Below are 18,120 nucleotides of genomic sequence, written 5' to 3'. Positions count from 1 at the left end.
CCATGTAGGGTTTTGATCGAGGGATCACAATATATTCTATGTATATAGGTCCTTTAAAGAAGGGTATCATGCTAGGTGGTGCAATTTTGATCGAGGAAAGTTGTAGGACGAGAGGTAAAATATGGGACAGCTCAAACTTTGCCATATTGCAACCAAAAGGTGGTGCTACTTGTCGATAGATATATCACATGCTGTTGTATATTGATCTTGGGGGCATATATTGCACATGGACAATAATTAATTTAAATTCTCTCTCATTGTCCCCTCTTAGATGGGTTTCTCATGAGACATGGAAAGACATAGCATTTGGTAAGTTTATATCTTTGTCAAGGGAAGAGGCTTCCCATTCGTTACCATGGAAGAGACACAACCATGATCCAGACATATATATATATATATATATATATATATATATATCATTTGAAATTGTGTAATCTAAACTACAACCAACTGTTCTAGAAATTTATCATATTGGATTGATGGCTTGTGATATTATAGTTCAATCGTTTAACATGAATTATGGACTAATTAAATTTGATTTTGGGTATACTAATATAGAAGTTTTGTAAGTTGAAGGTCTGGATTCTACTATGCTGAAACAACTGCAAAGATATTTGATTCTCTCCGCCGTCAACTAAAGGAGATTCGGAGGTGGCGATGGATGTAAACTTTTTCCTTTTACCAATGAAAGGTCAATAAGAAGCGACCATTGCTAAGACCGTCACTTGTGCCCCACGACAGTGCTAATGGAAATAGAGCCAGGAATACCCTTCGTACGATCGAACTGACGTCCCAAATAAACCAAGGCTTCCTAAAATCGAGAATCGACAGAGAGGTTTTGGACCCATGAAATGGGGCATTTCAAACCACTTAAAAGTAAGCCCTGCACCACTAGGTTAACTACTTCGCGGCGGTGACAAATTCTATCACGAAACTCCATTTAATGCTCTTGCCTAGTCACTCCATTGAAACAACCTCTTTTTAGCTTATCTAGCTATCTCTATATCTTTTAAATTAATAAAATGACTACATTGAACAGTTTCATATTATTTATAGACTGCATTGAGCATACATCTAAGTCCACGGATCACATCTAACAAATTAAAAGTTCAGGGGTCACATTACACATTGTGTCAAACTTTAAGAACCATTTGTGTCATTATTCCTTGGTGAGAATACCTGATGGGGATTTGTTATTGGGTGTATTGAGGTCTAAAATTAAGTGGACAAGCATGTGCCGCGATCTGGCAAAAGAGAAAGGGAATGGAAACCATATCTTTGCTACAATAGATCCCTAACCGCATTTAGGTTACATTTTCGTCTCTCTCTTTCCTCTAATATTTGCATGCTTCCCGGGTTTATGATCACAAATTCACACAGATGCCACTTTCCTGAAAAGCTTATAAGAGAAAGAAGATATAATTATATGGGTCACAAAGTAAGTTTTGTTTATCTTGTTTTACAACTCTACCTTGTGCTTATTCCTTGGAAGATGAATGATTTGGAAAACATTTTCATGGGAATAATCGCTTGAGATAATTAGCCAATGAAAAATATCTCATTATTGAAAATAATTTATAACTAAATATTTTCATGGATGGTGAAAATATTTCTTCGTTCATTAATTTTTATAAGTGATATAGATGATCATTTTTAGGAAAACGTTTTTCGAATTATTCACCTTTTGCGAAATAAACAAAGCTATGAAATTGGGTTAATCCTCAGGTCTTTGAGAAAGAGGAGAGCAATCCAAGCTTTGAGTTTAGCAAATCACTTGTGGTTGGAAAAGTTGGTGGGTGTTTTAGCTTTCTAAAAGTTGCTGCAGCATAGAACTGGTTGCCAAACATCTTACAATTGCTGCAGCATCTCTGTTGCACGATTAAAATTGTTGCTGAAAAACTGGACAAAACTGGCACTTACTTCGAGGCTTGAGCAACAGGATGAGTAACCTTAAAATAAGAGAAAGACGTGGACAATACATCGTGTTAATGTCACGAGAGGAAACAAGCCAACCAAAAGTGAAATTTTTTAATGAGTCCTCCTAAGCGAACGTAACACCTAAATTTTGACGGCCCCATTAAGTCATTTATTGCACAAGAAAATCAGGAGTCAATCCCAACTCCTAAACAAAAGATATCATTAATTCGCATATTAGGGGCATTTTAATAGTAATGGGCCCGCATAAAATTGCATTCTAATTGAATTAGGCCTAGAGGATTCCAGTAGAGAAACTAATGACATGTTTGGTAACAATTCTGATTCTTTGACTTTTTTTTCCTGAACAGAAAAATATGAGAATCTTATTTAGTAACGTAAATGATTTTAATTCTCAAATTTTCTGATTCTGCTCCCGAAAATAAATTTGGAGCAAAAACAAGAATAAAAAAAAGTGGATTCTTTATTTTAGAATCATTTTTGAGAAACAAGACCAATAAAGTGAGAATGCTCAGGGAAGGCTCTCACTTTGTTCCATCAACCCAAAAAAAGAACAAAGTCTCAAGAATAACGCTCGGCCAGCCAGCTCCCCTCACTCGTCCACCGCTCCCATTGATTGACCTGCCAACTCCACCATTGTCATATGCCGCCGACCACCGTAGAAAAAGGAAACAATTTGAAAAAGAAATTAAAATAAAAAATACGTTTTTAAAAAAATGATTTTAAAAAAAATAAAAAATTTCACTATATTTGTATTGCATGAAAGTGTTTTAGCAATATGATTTTTCTTAACAAATTATAAGAAAAAAATATTTCATGAAATAAATAGACGATTACATCAGCACAAAATAAATAGACTAAGTATTGATTATGCATAATATATTAGCGATGCTATATAAGTTAACTTTATATTGACAAGACGTAATTATTTGACTTAAATGAAAAAAATCGAGAAGATAAATTATTCCCGAAGATATAAATTTTATACGATTACCAAAGCATTTCTATTCCGAGAACAGAAATTTTGTACTTTTACCAAAAAAAAAAAATTATGATTATCTAAAACTCATTCAAAGAACGGAATCAGAAAAAATCAATTTTGATTTTTTAAATCATAATCGTTGCCAAACGCACCCCTAAGCGTAGTTATATCTTCTGGACTAAGCCCATAAGAGTGTGAAATTTGGCCACGCCCCTAGTTCTCTCTATATAGCCGAAATCGGCATGTGCATACTATATGAGATAGCCTAAACTAGAAAAGATTGCGCTCTCTAATCGAATTTAAGGAACAACGAGACATATTATGCTCAAAATTTCGGCTATAAAGGGAGAATTAGAGAAAAGTATTCCACTTCCCTATATTAAACATATCACATAATCTTTCAAGTTCAATTTAGGAAAGTGGAATCTCAAGAAAAGCCCTAGGTCTTTGTCTTTATAAACACTCTTTCTCTTCAAAATCAAGGATGGTGATAATATAAGGAGGTTAGCAAGAGAGAGAGATATATATACTACAAAAATGGACAACACCAAAGGAGAAAAAAGCTACCTTCCCGCGATCCTTGCTCGCATTTCGCCCCGGTGACCGAAGCCGCTGCCTCGCCCTCACATAGATGCTCAAATACTCGTGTTGTAGCATGATTTGCTCGACATCATTATGTGACACCAATTAGGCACCACACATTAGACAACACAAAAGAAGAAAAGAATTAAGAGAGAGATGGTAATCCATTGCGGCCGCCATAGCAGCGAGCTCAAGTTCTAAGGTTGCGGTAAACACGGTTGTTCAAGCTCAAGCTAATGGACGCCATAAGCACCCGAATTGAGCTTGCATCATAGTCGCTCAATTGGTAGTCGTGAATAGGTACTAATCATAACTTTGGTATTGTCCTGGATGTTTTGTGGGTTTTCTTCAAGTTTATTTCTTATTTTATTTTTATTATATTCACATGTGATAAATCTTACCTTGAAATCAAACGAAATCACGATAAGTGAGATTTTCCTTCCAAAGTTCTCAAAGAATCTGAATAAACAATTTAACCAATTTCTGAGAATGGAAGGTAGAGAAGATGCGGTCTCCTTTTTTTTTTTTTTTTTTAAGAAGGGCGGTATTTCTATCTGATCATTTTCTTTTTAACATTTAAACGTAAGAATTATTGACATGTATATCACGCGAATAATGTGACCAGCCAATTTATATCACTTCAACTACATAATGGTATGTGAAACATTTTCTCCATCTTACGTCTTAATCTTTCTAACAGGAATGCCAGAAAGTGAAAATGATGTGTAATTTAAATGGGGCAAAAGCAAGGGTAAGTTTTCGAAAAGACTAATGAGGTAATCAGTATATATTAATTGTTCCGTACCACATCCATTTTTTTATGCGTAACTTTTTTCTCAAATACAACTTACAGGTAGAGGATGCCAAATGGACCCGCGGGCCCGGAACCGGCCCGTTGACCGGGCCCACGGTTCCAACCCGGAACCGGAATCGGCCCTCAAGGGGCGGTTCCAACCCGGTTTAAAAAAAAAAAAAAAAAGGAAGTAGGTTTGATAAAAAAATCAATTGTGCTTTGGAACCGGCGGTTCCGAACCGGAACCGGAACCGGCGGTTCCACCTTTTTTTGGAACCGGAACCGCCGGTTCCTGAACCGGAACCGGCGGTTCCGTCGAACCGGCCTTCTCTGCTTACTGTTGCATCTTAACATCATTAACCAACCATTTCCTAATATCCTAGCTCACTCTACAATGCATAAAGCACATGCAAAGGGAACACAGGCACCGTTTACACACGTTGGATGCATCAGCTCAAATTTGTGTGGTGGTCGAATATATGAAATATTCTATTTGCAATGGCAAACGTGTGGTAAATCAAGATCCGAACGCAGACACTACAGCCCCGAAAGAGATTCGTGTGGTGGGTATCGATTCGTCAGAGGATTGAAACGATCCATCATAAAAGCAGCCCCATTTCAGGCTTTCACAGGCGCTCATCTTAACGTGCAAAACAGTGAAAATGCTCTGAACCCGGTCATAGAATCTTCATTCAAAAGTTAGATCATCTATGGTTATAGGGAAGAAAGCCTAGAACACTGAAGTGATGTCCTCGTCCTCTTACGTGACAACCGATGTTTTAACGAGAAAATTACCCAATCGGTTTTAAATATATTGTGGGGACGCTAATTCGAATTTAAAATCTTTATTTTTATCAATTTAGTCCTAAATTTTAAAGCGAAAATTCTAAAATAGCCGTTTCGATCAATTTTTTGCGAAAATCGCTAATGTGGCAGTACAATCATCACCAGCCATCCTACGTGACAACCACAACGTCAACGATTTCTAGCGTGTTGGGAAAATACTAAATAACATAAAAAATAACAATTGCTAGAATTTTATTTAGAAAAGACGATAAAGTAAGAATAATTGTCCGAGGCGTGCAAGCATTGTCCTTAAGGATAATTCTGCCCCTCGGAGTATGAAACTCGGTGCGTAAGGCCTCTAGCGGTTATCCTCTCAAGATACAACAGACTCTCTTCTATACTCTACACTAAATATTAGAAAGAATAGGAACAACATTATATGTATAACCCAGCAAAGAAAAGATAGAGAAGGAAGGGAAATTCTCTTAGTAATTCAATGTATTTTCATGATTGTCTCTTGATTCAAACAAAATAGAGCCGTTAAGAAATCGTTGTAAAGCCTTTATAGAATAATGAATGATTTAAGAAGAAGTAACTCGCACGTTACTAAACTGTTATATGATCGTATGGCTATTGCAAAACCATCACAAAGTTATGGCTTTCATGGTGGTTATAGTGACTATCAAAATCGTTACTTTCAAATAATTCAAAACTACTAAAATATCCAACATGGCAAACATTGGCCGGGAGGACTACATTATGATTCTATTTTTTTTTTTTTTGGGTAAAAAACTAGATTAGAATAAATGTAAAGGATTCGACCAAAAAATAATAATTGTAAAGGTCTAAAACTAAATTGGAAAAATTGAAAAGTTGAACACTGAATTGACATTTATGTAATAGGCTGAGGATTGAATTAGCGTTCGGACGGCAGGTTTATGATTGATTGGAGAATTTCCTCACCTTTTAATACTGAAGATATTAACAACGCATAATGTAGAATTTTAGTAAGAGCGTCATGTTTAAAGAATACTAATTAAGGTATTTCACATCGCTTGTGTACAAATTTATATGCTTTTCATATATATATATTTGTGATTTCTTTTTACCTATTAGTTTAACCTTTATATGCTTTTCATATATATGTGATTTCTTTTCACCTATCGATTTAACCTTTTACATTGGGCATTCTATATAACAAGCCTACATGCGAGACGTGTCTAGTGAGTGAGCATCTGCGGCGCCACAACGAAACTAACATAACGAAAAAAATTAAAAAAGGAAGAAAAAATCTACCAATTAGGCAAACTGAAGTGAAGGAGCATCCAAAGCTGTTTGCTTCACTGATTTTGCTAGTGCTATCTTGTCGATATGGACGTAGAAAAAGGCATGTGTACGGGCGACGCCATCCACCAATTAAAATGGAATTAAGCCTGACTATATTGCATTTCACCACAAAGAAAATTAATCATTGGATTTTGTACTAATCACCTGCATAATAAAACTCCACGCTGCCCAATATGCTGTGTGATCAATCATCAATTTGCTGATTGCGACTTGAATATCGACCCGACCACTGACCCAACCAGGTAAATTTTGTAATGACCTGATTGGAAATTTTATATGATGGTATGAGCTGAAAGCGGAGGGTAAGGCTGGTTCGGTTGTTCATATTTATTCATGTTTGGATTTAGTATGCATATCGCTGTGTAACACTAAGTGTGCAAGCGAGGTCAGATATGTTTCACGGGCTAGCGTTGAGAGTTCTCTTTTTCTTTTTCGTTGTAATTTGAATTTCACTGTTGTAGTTCTTCTTCTCCTCCGCTCATGGACATGAAAACCTAGCCAAATCACATAAATTTCTGAGGGGAATAGTTGCCAAAAAAATCCTAAACCTATTGCAATTGTGCTAATTCAGTCCTAAATTTGTTACATTTGGACCAATTCAGTCTTCCAACCAATTTTGACTGGAAATCGCTGATATGGCACGATCGGCGATGACGTGGCAATTTTTAATGGTATTTAATATTTTTGGAAATTTTTTATTTTGGTCGAAGGTGTGGCCGAGGAAGATGAAGTGAAGGAAAAAAAAAGGAAAAAAAGGAAAAAAAGGAAAAAATATCTAAAATTTTTGGACAAATATTAAAAAAATTAGTGAAAATTGCCACATTAGTGCTAGTCTAGCCACGTCAACGAATTTCGGCCAATTGGCCGGAATGATTGAATTGGTACACGAAAGTTTTAAGACTAAATTGACATAAATATAAAATGTTTATGATTGAATTAACAAAAAAAAAAATGTTTAGGACTGAATTGGCACAATTGCAATATGTTTAAGACTTTTTTTGGTAATTTTTCCATTTCTGAGGTGGTTCTACTACTCTTAATGTAAATGTTGTTTGGAGGTGCAAAAGAAGTACAATACCTTCACCGGGGGAATTATAAAGGAGGAGCCAGAATCCGAATCGGTTATTATATTTAACTGGATCCACATTCGCCGAAAAACTCAAGACAATGAGTTGTGGACCGATTATGATATATCAATTCATTCGGATTACATTAGACTTCTTCCACCTAACACCGCACACGTCTACCTTCACAAATCTCCCTCACACGTATGAGCCATTTTTGTTAAGCCCTCCCCCCTCAATCTAGTTCTGGTTTAGCTCCAACATTATCTCAACTTTAATCTCGCACACGTCTACCTTCACAAATCTCCCTCACACGTATGAGCCATTTTTGTTAAGCCGTCCCCCCTCAATCTAGTTCTGGTTTAGCTCCAACATTATCTCAACTTTAATCTCCACTCCGACGTAGCTAAGTTTTTGCCAAATGGTTGGCCAAAGAAACAACCTCAGCCTTCAGAGTACAGACTCTACTTAAATCTCCCTAGCCCCAACAAAGTTTAGCGGGAAGCAATGCATGGGACGTTATTGGACATCTAGGTTAGGGAGTCGCATCCAATATTTTACCTTGAGACATTCACGACACGTTGATCCATAGCCCGGCCTATCCAAACCATCAGCTTTGTGACAATTTGTTAGGACGAGTAGCAAAAACGAAATACTTTCGATCGGAGAAATCACCAAAAGGGAGCTCAAATTCAAACCCGACAACATAATCAGTTGGACCCATATTCACTAGAAAAGTTGAGCCAATAAGTCAAGGGCCAATTCAAAAATGTCAGATCACTTCCATTACATTGGGCCCCGGGTCGGAGCCGCAACAACCCGATGTTGGTAACCCGGCTTTGACATTAATGTTGGGTGATTTTGGGACTTTTTTATCCCAAAAGTTAGCTTAAAGTATAAGATTTTCTCTTACATTTATAAACCGATCACTAGACTCTTTTACAATCGATGTGGGATAACTCCAACACCCTTTTCCTTAACTAATATTGTGGTTTAAAAAATAAGTAACTAGAGATATTTTTGGCAGAGAAGATACATGTGTGTGTTGGTGCACCTCCACGCCTTTCATCATTTAAAGCCCTCCACATGCATCTGCATGCCTTTCCCCTCCCTATTTTATCATTTTTTTTTTGCCCCCCTTCACATGAAGATTTCATCAAATATCATGTCCACGTGAAATGAAATCCTCACCATCTCGACACGCATGTGACATTCGATGCCGCCACGTACGTGCCGACATGGACTCATAGGTTGCAGCACCACGGTCGGGTCGGGTCCAGCACCAATCATGTGCCCTGTTTCAGACAACCACACTTGCAGAAGAGAGAGAGAGAGAGAGAGAGAGAGAGAGAGCCTCTCTTCATTGATGAGTCGACATCCTTTTAACTGGTGCTCGTTCATCCAAGTCTCTCCCGAACCAACACTACATCTGATACGTTCCTGCTGGCCAGATTTCATGTTTCTTGATGGTAAGTGTGCATCCGTCTCTTTAATGGGGTTTGACTGATTAGAGAAAATGATGGTGAAAGATAGAATGGTCTTGAAGTTTAAAGTGATGAGAAAAGAGAAGTTACGATCAACTAGTGAAGATGAAGTGTGAGGGATCGAACCCTAATGACATCTTTCCATAGGTCGAACTAGAATCTGTTATTGCAGCCCGTTCATTGAGATTTAGCTTATGCTTTCGTGGTCATTGCCAAACACCTTGAGTCAAGACATGATTATGAGCATGGGGTGATCAGAATTTAAATGAAACCAATCATAACTCCAGTAAAATTACTTCAGTAAACCGAATAACAGAATTGTGGATAGGGAACTATACAAGTGACCTACCTCTGTAAATATCTATATACATTTGAGAATTCACTTCTCTTTGTCAAGCCTAATATGACTCCGTTAGATTATAAAATTTGGTGAGAGATGTAATAGTTATTCTATCGAGATGGCTCATAATACAATGGTTTAGATACTTTGAAAAAAGGTGGATCCCACTAAATTTGTGGACAAGATCATAGATGGGCTCCCTTCGAGTGATCTGCCTAAAATGAGGTATCAGGCTTTCGTTTTGACATTGCCATAATTTGCGGATAATGATTAGCTGGTTCGAAACTTTTTATCATAATGTTAAAAAAGAACATAATAGAAGAGATATCATTTTTCTTTGTCAATTCCAGCATGTAATCCCACTGGCTGTTAATATGTGACTGGCTTGTTGTAATGATCTATCCATACTCTCAGCACTATACCTAACATTGAATTGATTGGCTCTTTCAACTTCCAACTTCACTTGGTTCTCATTTCTCCAAGTTGTTCACTTCTCTCTCATCCTCTCTTTGTCAATATCACAACCTCTATCCATAAATGGAAAACTAAGATTAAGTCCCACTGTTCTTAACATAAGCTTGAATAAGCATAAAAAAAAAGCCTTGGGGAAACATTTTCTTCGAGGGTTTTCGAAGACGCCTGTTCTTCTCATGAGCCGAGCAAGTACCCAAGCATCCGGTGCATGTAAGTCAATCCCATCTCATTTGTTAATTCATATTGATTCTATGCGAGGCTTACATGGTCTGATGATTGAGATGGTGTGGGCTTACATGCTTCATATATATAAAAGAATTTTTCTTTATAAGCATGGTCTCTCACTCCCTTATAAATATCCCTCTCGCTTCCAAACTTAGAGGACTATATACATACACAACTCTCTCTCTCTCTCTCTCTCTCCTCAACTTGCAAGTCACTCTTATATAAGAAGCACACAATCTTTCTTTACAAGTATGCAAGTGTTCCTTCTCTTCATTTTCTTTACTTGAGCGAGCAAACTGCAAGCAGAGAGAGAGAGAGAGAGAGAGAGAGAGAGAAGTTGACGTCTCCGTGTATCGGCATGCAGGTTACTATCTTCAGCTATTCCTCCACATGTCCTTGGCATTATCAATAGGCACAAAATAATCCTCAACTCAAATAGCTTTCTATTTATTTATTTACTTCTGGGTTATCGCAGAGCTGAAGCTAAGAGGAGGCAAGCCATGGTGGAGAACTTCAACTTGGTCGAGAGTCTGAGCCATGTAAGAGAAATCAACACAAATATTTCTTCATCGTTTAACTGGTTGAGCATACTATATAGTTCTAGGTAATATAGTACTTGGTGATTATTGTATTCCGCAAAACATGCGTGTTGCTGGGATTCCACCTTTCAATGCTTTTCCAAAACTTTTAGGTCAACCTGAAAAAGTGCATGGCATTCTAATTTCAAGGTGCGGACTAACGAAATACTCAATATGTAAGTTATGGACAATATTTCTATATATGTCTCTTTCTTTTATATACTCTTGCTATGCAATGATATGTTCCCTCGGAGGACTTTTGACAAATATATTAGGACACGAGGGTTTTTTTTTTTTTTTGGATCGGAAGGACATGAGAGTTAATTTAATCAATTTGACTGTGATTGCATGACCAATGAGGTCAGGCATTTGGAGGTTCCACGAAAATTACTTTAGATGAACACCATTTGAGGTCTGCATGAGTCAACATATTAACCTTCCATCCTAAAGGAATGTGTGTTTCCTCCTTTAAATTCTTGTTTTATATTCTGCATTTTCTAATTAATTAGGAGGTCTGGGTTTTGATTCTTTTACCCTTTTCAATCTTCATCTTGGATGGACCCAAAATAAGGTTGGGGGTTTGGAAAAGATGTGGTGAGGAGAGTGCAAGAGGGTTGTAATGAGTTGGACAAAGGCATGATTAAGAGAAAATTACAGAACATAATCAATGAAATCTAATAGGACATTGTGATATTCCATACATGATATGACCACAAGTCTATTCACATGACTTCTGACCCAAAAAAGAAAAAAAGTCCATTGACACGATGGAACTTAGCAAGCTTAATTGATTCGATCTATTTAAGCTCATGTACATTCTTAGATTAAAAATAGGAAGACCTAGAATGATAAAGGAGTATTTTCCTTCATAAATCCTGATGGTGGTAAATCCTAGCCAGACATATTTGGAGTCGTTCTATCAATCTAATTGAGAGGATTAGTCTACTTGGACTATTTTTCATAAGTGATCCACAGGAAAGTATTGCATGTAATATTCACATCAGATTGCATGTTAATAATGTACTATCACACATTTAAAAAGTGTCTTCACTTCTAATAATTTTCTTGAAATTCTATTACAAATGAGAATATTTAATAAATGGATGATCATATCATTTCTTAATGTATAAATTACACAGAAAACTTTGTAGATGTTGAGGGCCCAAAAGTGTACAAGTAGGTTGGACAAACACCATAAGATCGGCATCACCTTTCCCACATTTTTCTCTTTTTCCAATTTTTTTTTTCATTCATTGAGCAGACAAAATCAGCACCACCTTGAGTGGGTAGTCACTATCAATGAAAGGCTGTCTGAGGACGTTCTAATCATGCTCAATAATTGAAAGGGTTTCTTGGCGCCCTTTTGACCCTGCGAAAAAAGTGATAAGCAGCGTTCCTGAATTTAATGTTGGAAAGTGACAGAAATCGATATAGGAAGTTCATGAACCCTCCTGCATCGTGATGTACGGTCAGCTGGTGGGGATGAACAAAGAAGTGATAGCCAACCAAAACACAAAATGTGAATTCGAGATAAATGTGAACCTTCTGCCACGTTTCTAAAACTTAAGTACATATAAATATGTGTGTATCTTATAGATTTGATCTATGTCGGCTTTCATCGACATGAGAAAGACAAACTATATTGGCCATGATGGATATGCGGTGGGGCATTCAAGTGACATATTCGATGCCAAGTTTCGACACTTTCTTGAATTGCGAGAGTTCGATTTAGTCTATCAAATTAAGTTTAGGAGGGGGGAAACATATTCTCCTTACTTTAGTGTTATTTCTTCACTTGAAAGTAGAGACCGGCATGAGAAACAAAGCATGTAAGACGCCTTTAAGATGAGAATATACCCTTTGTGTGATGCCTTTCTATGCTCCATGCTCGAACCTTCATGTTTGTTATCTACTCTCTCCCCTGGGCAAAAAGTTAAACGGCATGTAGATTGTGTTTTTATATTGAGGAGATTGCCTATTCAAGAATTGAGTTTTTACAGATTTCTTATTTAGTCAGACACGTGCCACATTTCAAATGGAGGGGCTTCATACGATTGAGTGATTTGAAGATCTTCCAACTTTTTTGTCTCCAATTACTCCGTGTCGATCTTTAATATGCGGACCCCAAGATTAGTAACTTAGAGAGTTATCTAACTCTCTAACTACGTCTCATTATTCAATGTAACTTCGGATACTATTGACTTTTCAATTACATTAACCCCGCTTGATATGAACTAGATTTTCCCCAACGTACAATTGATAGTGACGGCTGAAACTAGAACTTTCGACAAGTACAGGCTTTGGAGATAACTGATGCCAGGGTGTTATGGTTAACTGCAGCCTAACCTAATACCGATATTTCATATGGTCGAAAGTTCGAGACGACATTTGAGAACTACCGTGGATCTTCCTCTTCCAGTCTAAACTTGTTATCTCAACTGTCTCTTCCATGACAGAAATCTGCCTCCTCATTACATCGGTTTAAGCAAGTACAAAGATGTAGCTTAGAGAAGCAAGAAAAACGAGGGGATTATAGATATCTTCAATATATCAGCGGGAAAAAAGACACACTACCATTCAATTTTGTCTTAAGAGTCCAAATCAAAGTTGAGAAGAGAAAGGAATTCTACATAATGTTTTCTTCGACGACAAATCTCTTTCTCTTTGTCTCAATCCCACAAAAGAAAGTCCCAAAACAAAAAATGGGAAAAAATAGGAATTGCCCTCTTCATGTCCCTTGTGTATATAACCCAAGACATCCATCTTCCTTTGTTTATCAGCCTCTAACCATGGACTCATCGGACCCGCCATTTCAAGAAACCTACAAGGCCCTCTTCAAGAAGTTAGCCAACAAAGCCTTGACCATGCCCGTCATCGTTGAGGAGCGCGACCTCCCGGTGATCGACCTCGGCCAGCTGAGCCTCAACAAGGAGGAGAGGCGCGAGTGCAAGTTGGAGATTGCGAGGGCCTCGCGGGAGTGGGGGTTCTTCCAAGTGTTGAACCACGGGATTTCACGAGAGATCCTGGAGAAAATGAGGGAGGAACAGGTCAAGGTGTTCCGAGAGCCGTTCAAGAAGAAGAGCAGGGAGGACAAATACCTGAATTTCTCGGCGGGGAGTTACCGGTGGGGGACTCCCTCCCCTACGTGCTTGCGGCAGTTGTCGTGGTCCGAGGCTTTCCATGTCCCTTTGAGCGATATCATCTCCGGCACAAGAGGTGGCAACAGCACTCTCAGGTAACAACCACAACCTACTGACCACCGTGCTTCTCTAAAGGACTTCTGCACACAAAGTTCTCTTTCTTAAAACTCCTTCATTTCTTGTTCTTATCTGCTTGCGTTTGCATTCTAGTCCATCTGTTTATGGCTCATGGCAGTACGAATATTGAGATAAGATCTAGGAAGGTTAACATTATTTTATTGAACCCACTAGGATTAGGGCTGCAAAGTAGCTGGGTAATCTCTAGAATGTGTGATCAATTCTACGTCAATAGCATCGTCCAACAAGAAATTGGTTAATCCTAGTCAACATGAGTTGTCTTGCTCTTATTGAGTCAGGTTCAAGGACTTTGCAACCCCAGACAAGGAAACTCAGAAAAAAAATAATTTGGAGACTAAGAAACATGCCTACGTTTTTCTCATATTCTTAAATTGATATTAGATATTACTAATCTTGTTCTCACACCCTCTTAATCGTTATTACATGCAACATGGGTAATTCCCTTTTAAGAGAAGTGAATAAAGAGTGAACTATAAATCAGTAGACAACACTGAAAAGCTTGAATTTCATGGGTTTTGTCATAAACGGACACATAGTCATTCTAAACATTAGGAAAATGACATCATTAACCACAACTCAGATCGTACTCAAATGTTAGGATCCCCTTATTGTACCACCTCACGATCATGCTAATTTTGGGGAGATAAGTTAGGTCAAAGTTAACCTAAATCAAAATCCACTTCATAGACTTTTTTTATTTTTGGTAGGGTTTAGCATGTCATTGCAGCGCAGCCCTTGACATAGAAAGAGAGGATAATATGGCCAAGTTTTCTTTTATTTGTAGACCCCCAAGACATCCATTAGATATTTCTGGCACATCATAAAGAACGTACGCGATATAAATTTTGCATGCATCGCTTTTATCGCCTTGTCATGTGAGATGAGCAGGCATTTGTCACGCTCGTACTCAGACATGACCTGGCCTCCAAGTGCACCTCATCTTTCTTCGGAAGTACCTGATAATTTTTTTGGGGGAATCTATCTTGATCCCATAAAGAAAAAGAAGAATAGATTCGAAAAGTTAAGCACGTTTTGTTAATTTGAATTAGGTCGCTTATGAGAAAAGGTGGTACTTCATCGAGGGTTAGGCGAAGCTAAAGTTGATGAAAGCAGAAAAAGTTGCAGTCTAATAAACATAATTGCCATCCCTTAGAATCCTAGATTTTCCTCGATTTAAATGTAAGTATCATAACAAGTCATTAGACTTAGTATTTGTTCCACATAAAAGCATTGAATACTATGGCTTCTTCTATCATTATTTATTTACTGATTATGTCTGCCGAGTGCATTTAATTCCACACCCTAAAATCTACCATGTACCTCATTGGTTTCAAACTTTCGAATTTTGGAACTTACCCTGTGACCTTTAATACCCACCCTGGAAAATGTTTTTTTTTTTTGGTCAAAACCCCAGAACATGTTCAGTCATGCTAGTTTATTAGATTTTTTCACACACACCTATGCATAACGGTCAATCAAATCGTGACCCGTTTAACGCGATTCGATTCACAACTCAAATATGTATTGACTCAAGAACGAACCAGATTCAACTTGTCTAATTGCCAGGTCTAAGCAAATGATCAATTAGTCCATTCATTATTTCATGAATCAGTTAGAATTGGATATAAATCACTATGGGAAATTACACGATGAGTCCTAAAAACTATGTACAAAATGTAATCGAGGCATGAACTTTTAGTTGGATCAATCAAGTCCTCAGCCTTTATCAAAAATTGTAATTGCATCCTAAAATTTTCAATTATTTATTTAGGTCTAGTCCTAGAATTTGTGATGAAAATTGGAATTTAAGAATGCTGTCAGCCAATTTTGAGTGGCACAGAGACTATTTCATGTATTACTTGTCGAAAGGATGTCATTGTACTTAGTAAGAAAGGTTTAAAGCTTAATTGAATCAATTGAAAAGTTTATGACTTGATTGCATCCTGTACACAAGTTTGAACACTCTTGGAACACTTTTTTTATCATGGCAATTTGTTAGCACCACCTATAAATAGCAGCTTTTATTTACATTAGTTAAGACAGAGTAAAAATTCTTGATCATCAATCCTTCATTTGTGTCTTGTCCACTTTCTTAGGAAAACAGTGCATTAGGTCACACAGCTGTCCTACTTTAACATGACATCACTTGATGCTGAGTTGACTTGATTTCGCATATACTAAGGGCATGCACGCATAAATTTTTAAGAGCAAAATGGTGCCCCGGAATGATCAACCAAGCTCCAATTTCTTTTCTCCATAAAATATATCGTTAAAGCCTTAGGTGCGTTATCGGACTGTTCGAATTTAACAGCCTAAACTTTCGATCTCGTTCATGTTTAATCATTTCCCTCGCTGTCCTACAATTTGCTCAATCTTTCGTACTTACATGTAAAATTTGCTTCTGGGGTTATGATCCTTGGTCGCCAGCTCAACAATGGAACAATTTGCTGGGACTGTATCAAACCTAGCTCAGAACCTAGCAGAAATCCTGGCAGAAGAACTGGGCCACAAATCGACCTTCTTCATGGAGAATTGCCTGCCAAGCACTTGCTATCTGAGAATGAACAGGTACCCAACATGTCCAATCTCGCCTGACGTGTTCGGACTGATGCCACACACCGACAGCGACTTCCTCACGATCCTGCACCAGGACGAAGTTGGGGGTCTGCAATTGGTCAAAGATGGGGAGTGGATCGCTGTTAAACCTAATCCAGATGCTCTCATCATCAACATCGGCGACTTATTTCAGGTATGTCTGTGTTTTTTCCTTCTTCTCCTTCTTCTTCTCGCTTTCAATCATTAGAACTTTTGACCGCTGTGTCCTTGGAAAAACACAGCGTACTTAGGTCACTCGAGACAGATTCCCTTCACCAGCAACCTCGTCAAGTCGGTAGAACCCTGTGAGTTAGGTTGTAGTGCTGTTGATTAGGACATGCTCACTGTATGGCTTCTGTCGGTAAACCCTTCTTTAGTTGAATATGGCGTTTGATAACTGATCGGGATAACGGCACAAATGGTCTATCAATTTTGGTCCCATGGGCAACGCGATCTCTGAACTTTTTATTTGTTCAATGTAGTCCCTCAACTTTAGCAATATGCGATATGGTCACTGAACTTATAGTATATGTTCAACTTAATCTCTGAAATATATGAATATATTCATTGTTGTTCTTCCATTAATTCAAATTCAAGGACAATGAACATTTTCGTATAGTTTAAAGACTAAATAGAACATATACCTAAAGTTGGGGATCATGTTGGACGAAATAAAAGTTCATGGACTATATTGCCCATTGAGCAAAAGTTCATAGATCATATTAAACAAATTAAAAGATCACGGACCACATTGTACATAGAGCTAAAATTCATAGTCCAATTATGTCATTTTCCCTAATCGATTAGGATGTGTTCCTCCTGAAGGGCTTGCGCACTATCTTTATGCTATTGAGAATATTTATTTCTTCTGGGTCATGGTTGCGTGCTTCTTGATGAATTAGTATCTACACACGCTCGTTTCAGGCATGGAGCAATGATATATACAAGAGCGTCCAGCACCGAGTTGTGTCCAATTCGAAACGGGAGCGGTACTCGACCGCGTACTTCCTCTGCCCGTCGTACGACACCGTGATCGAGAGCTGCAACTGGCCTCCCGTTTATAGGAGCTTCAGCTTTAGAGAATTTAGACGACAGGTTCAAGAAGATGTACAAACACTGGGTCATAAGGTCGGGCTTCCCAGATTTCTCGTGTAAAAGCTGATTATTTTTTTTGTTTTTGTGTCTAGATGTTGTCCTTATGGATTGACTAGCTAGTTTGCTAGTTCGTGATGGCCATTAAGAAAGTATCTAAAGGAAAGGTACTAGAAGAAAAAAGGAAAAAAGGAAATACATGGAGAGATATTGTACAAGGAACTAGGGTTTTACAAACTTAACATGTAGCTTGTTTTCAATTTTCTTTTTTTATTGGTATAATGCAAACTTTTATTTCTTTTTTATTTTATTTTATTTAATGAGAGTATATTCAACACCTTCATGAAGAAGGTCAAGAAAAAATTACCATATATGCAATTAAGTAACTGTCCGATTAGCATATAATCACTCAAGTCATCGGGGAATAATAACAATTGATTTAGATAATGTGCAAGTTTTCACTTGATTAATTAGTAACTCGTGTTCGTGAGAGTTGGCTTTCGCTGGGGCGGTGTGATGAAGTAACGAAAGCCTTATCCAACAATTATAATGCTAAACTGCCTAA

The 18,120-nt window shown here is 37.6% G+C and overlaps 1 protein-coding gene across 3 annotated transcripts; it reads left to right on the top strand.

The window, feature by feature from the left end:
* The first annotated feature begins 10,223 nt into the window (after positions 1-10,223).
* On the top strand, positions 10,224-17,766 carry LOC115742911 (gibberellin 2-beta-dioxygenase 8). Of its 3 annotated transcripts, none has more exons than XM_030677438.2 (5): positions 10,224-10,376; positions 10,496-10,551; positions 13,371-13,825; positions 16,296-16,617; positions 17,388-17,766. In XM_030677438.2, the coding sequence occupies exons 2-5, from the start codon at positions 10,513-10,515 to the stop codon at positions 17,616-17,618; spliced, it is 1,047 nt and encodes a 348-aa protein (XP_030533298.1). In that variant the 5' UTR covers positions 10,224-10,376; positions 10,496-10,512; the 3' UTR covers positions 17,619-17,766. The 3 variants fall into 3 exon arrangements, with proteins under 3 accessions (XP_030533298.1, XP_030533297.1, XP_030533296.1); XM_030677437.2 differs by having other exon boundaries at positions 10,488-10,551; XM_030677436.2 differs by lacking the exons at positions 10,224-10,376; positions 10,496-10,551 and having other exon boundaries at positions 13,127-13,825.
* Positions 17,767-18,120: the final 354 nt, after the last annotated feature.

Source organism: Rhodamnia argentea, chromosome 9 (assembly GCF_020921035.1).
Source record: "Rhodamnia argentea isolate NSW1041297 chromosome 9, ASM2092103v1, whole genome shotgun sequence".
NCBI lineage: Eukaryota > Viridiplantae > Streptophyta > Magnoliopsida > Myrtales > Myrtaceae > Rhodamnia > Rhodamnia argentea.
Note: the sequence above shows the minus strand (reverse complement) of the source record. Positions and strands in the feature narration are given on the sequence as shown.

Bases quoted from the DNA above. Each gene is read 5' to 3' on its own strand.
- LOC115742911 (XM_030677436.2), top strand. From the start codon at position 13,224: ATGTTTTCTTCGACGACAAATCTCTTTCTCTTTGTCTCAATCCCACAA. The intron at 13,826-16,295 runs GTAACAACCACA...CTTGGTCGCCAG, and splicing joins GGTGGCAACAGCACTCTCAG to CTCAACAATGGAACAATTTG. The intron at 16,618-17,387 runs GTATGTCTGTGT...CGCTCGTTTCAG, and splicing joins ACATCGGCGACTTATTTCAG to GCATGGAGCAATGATATATA.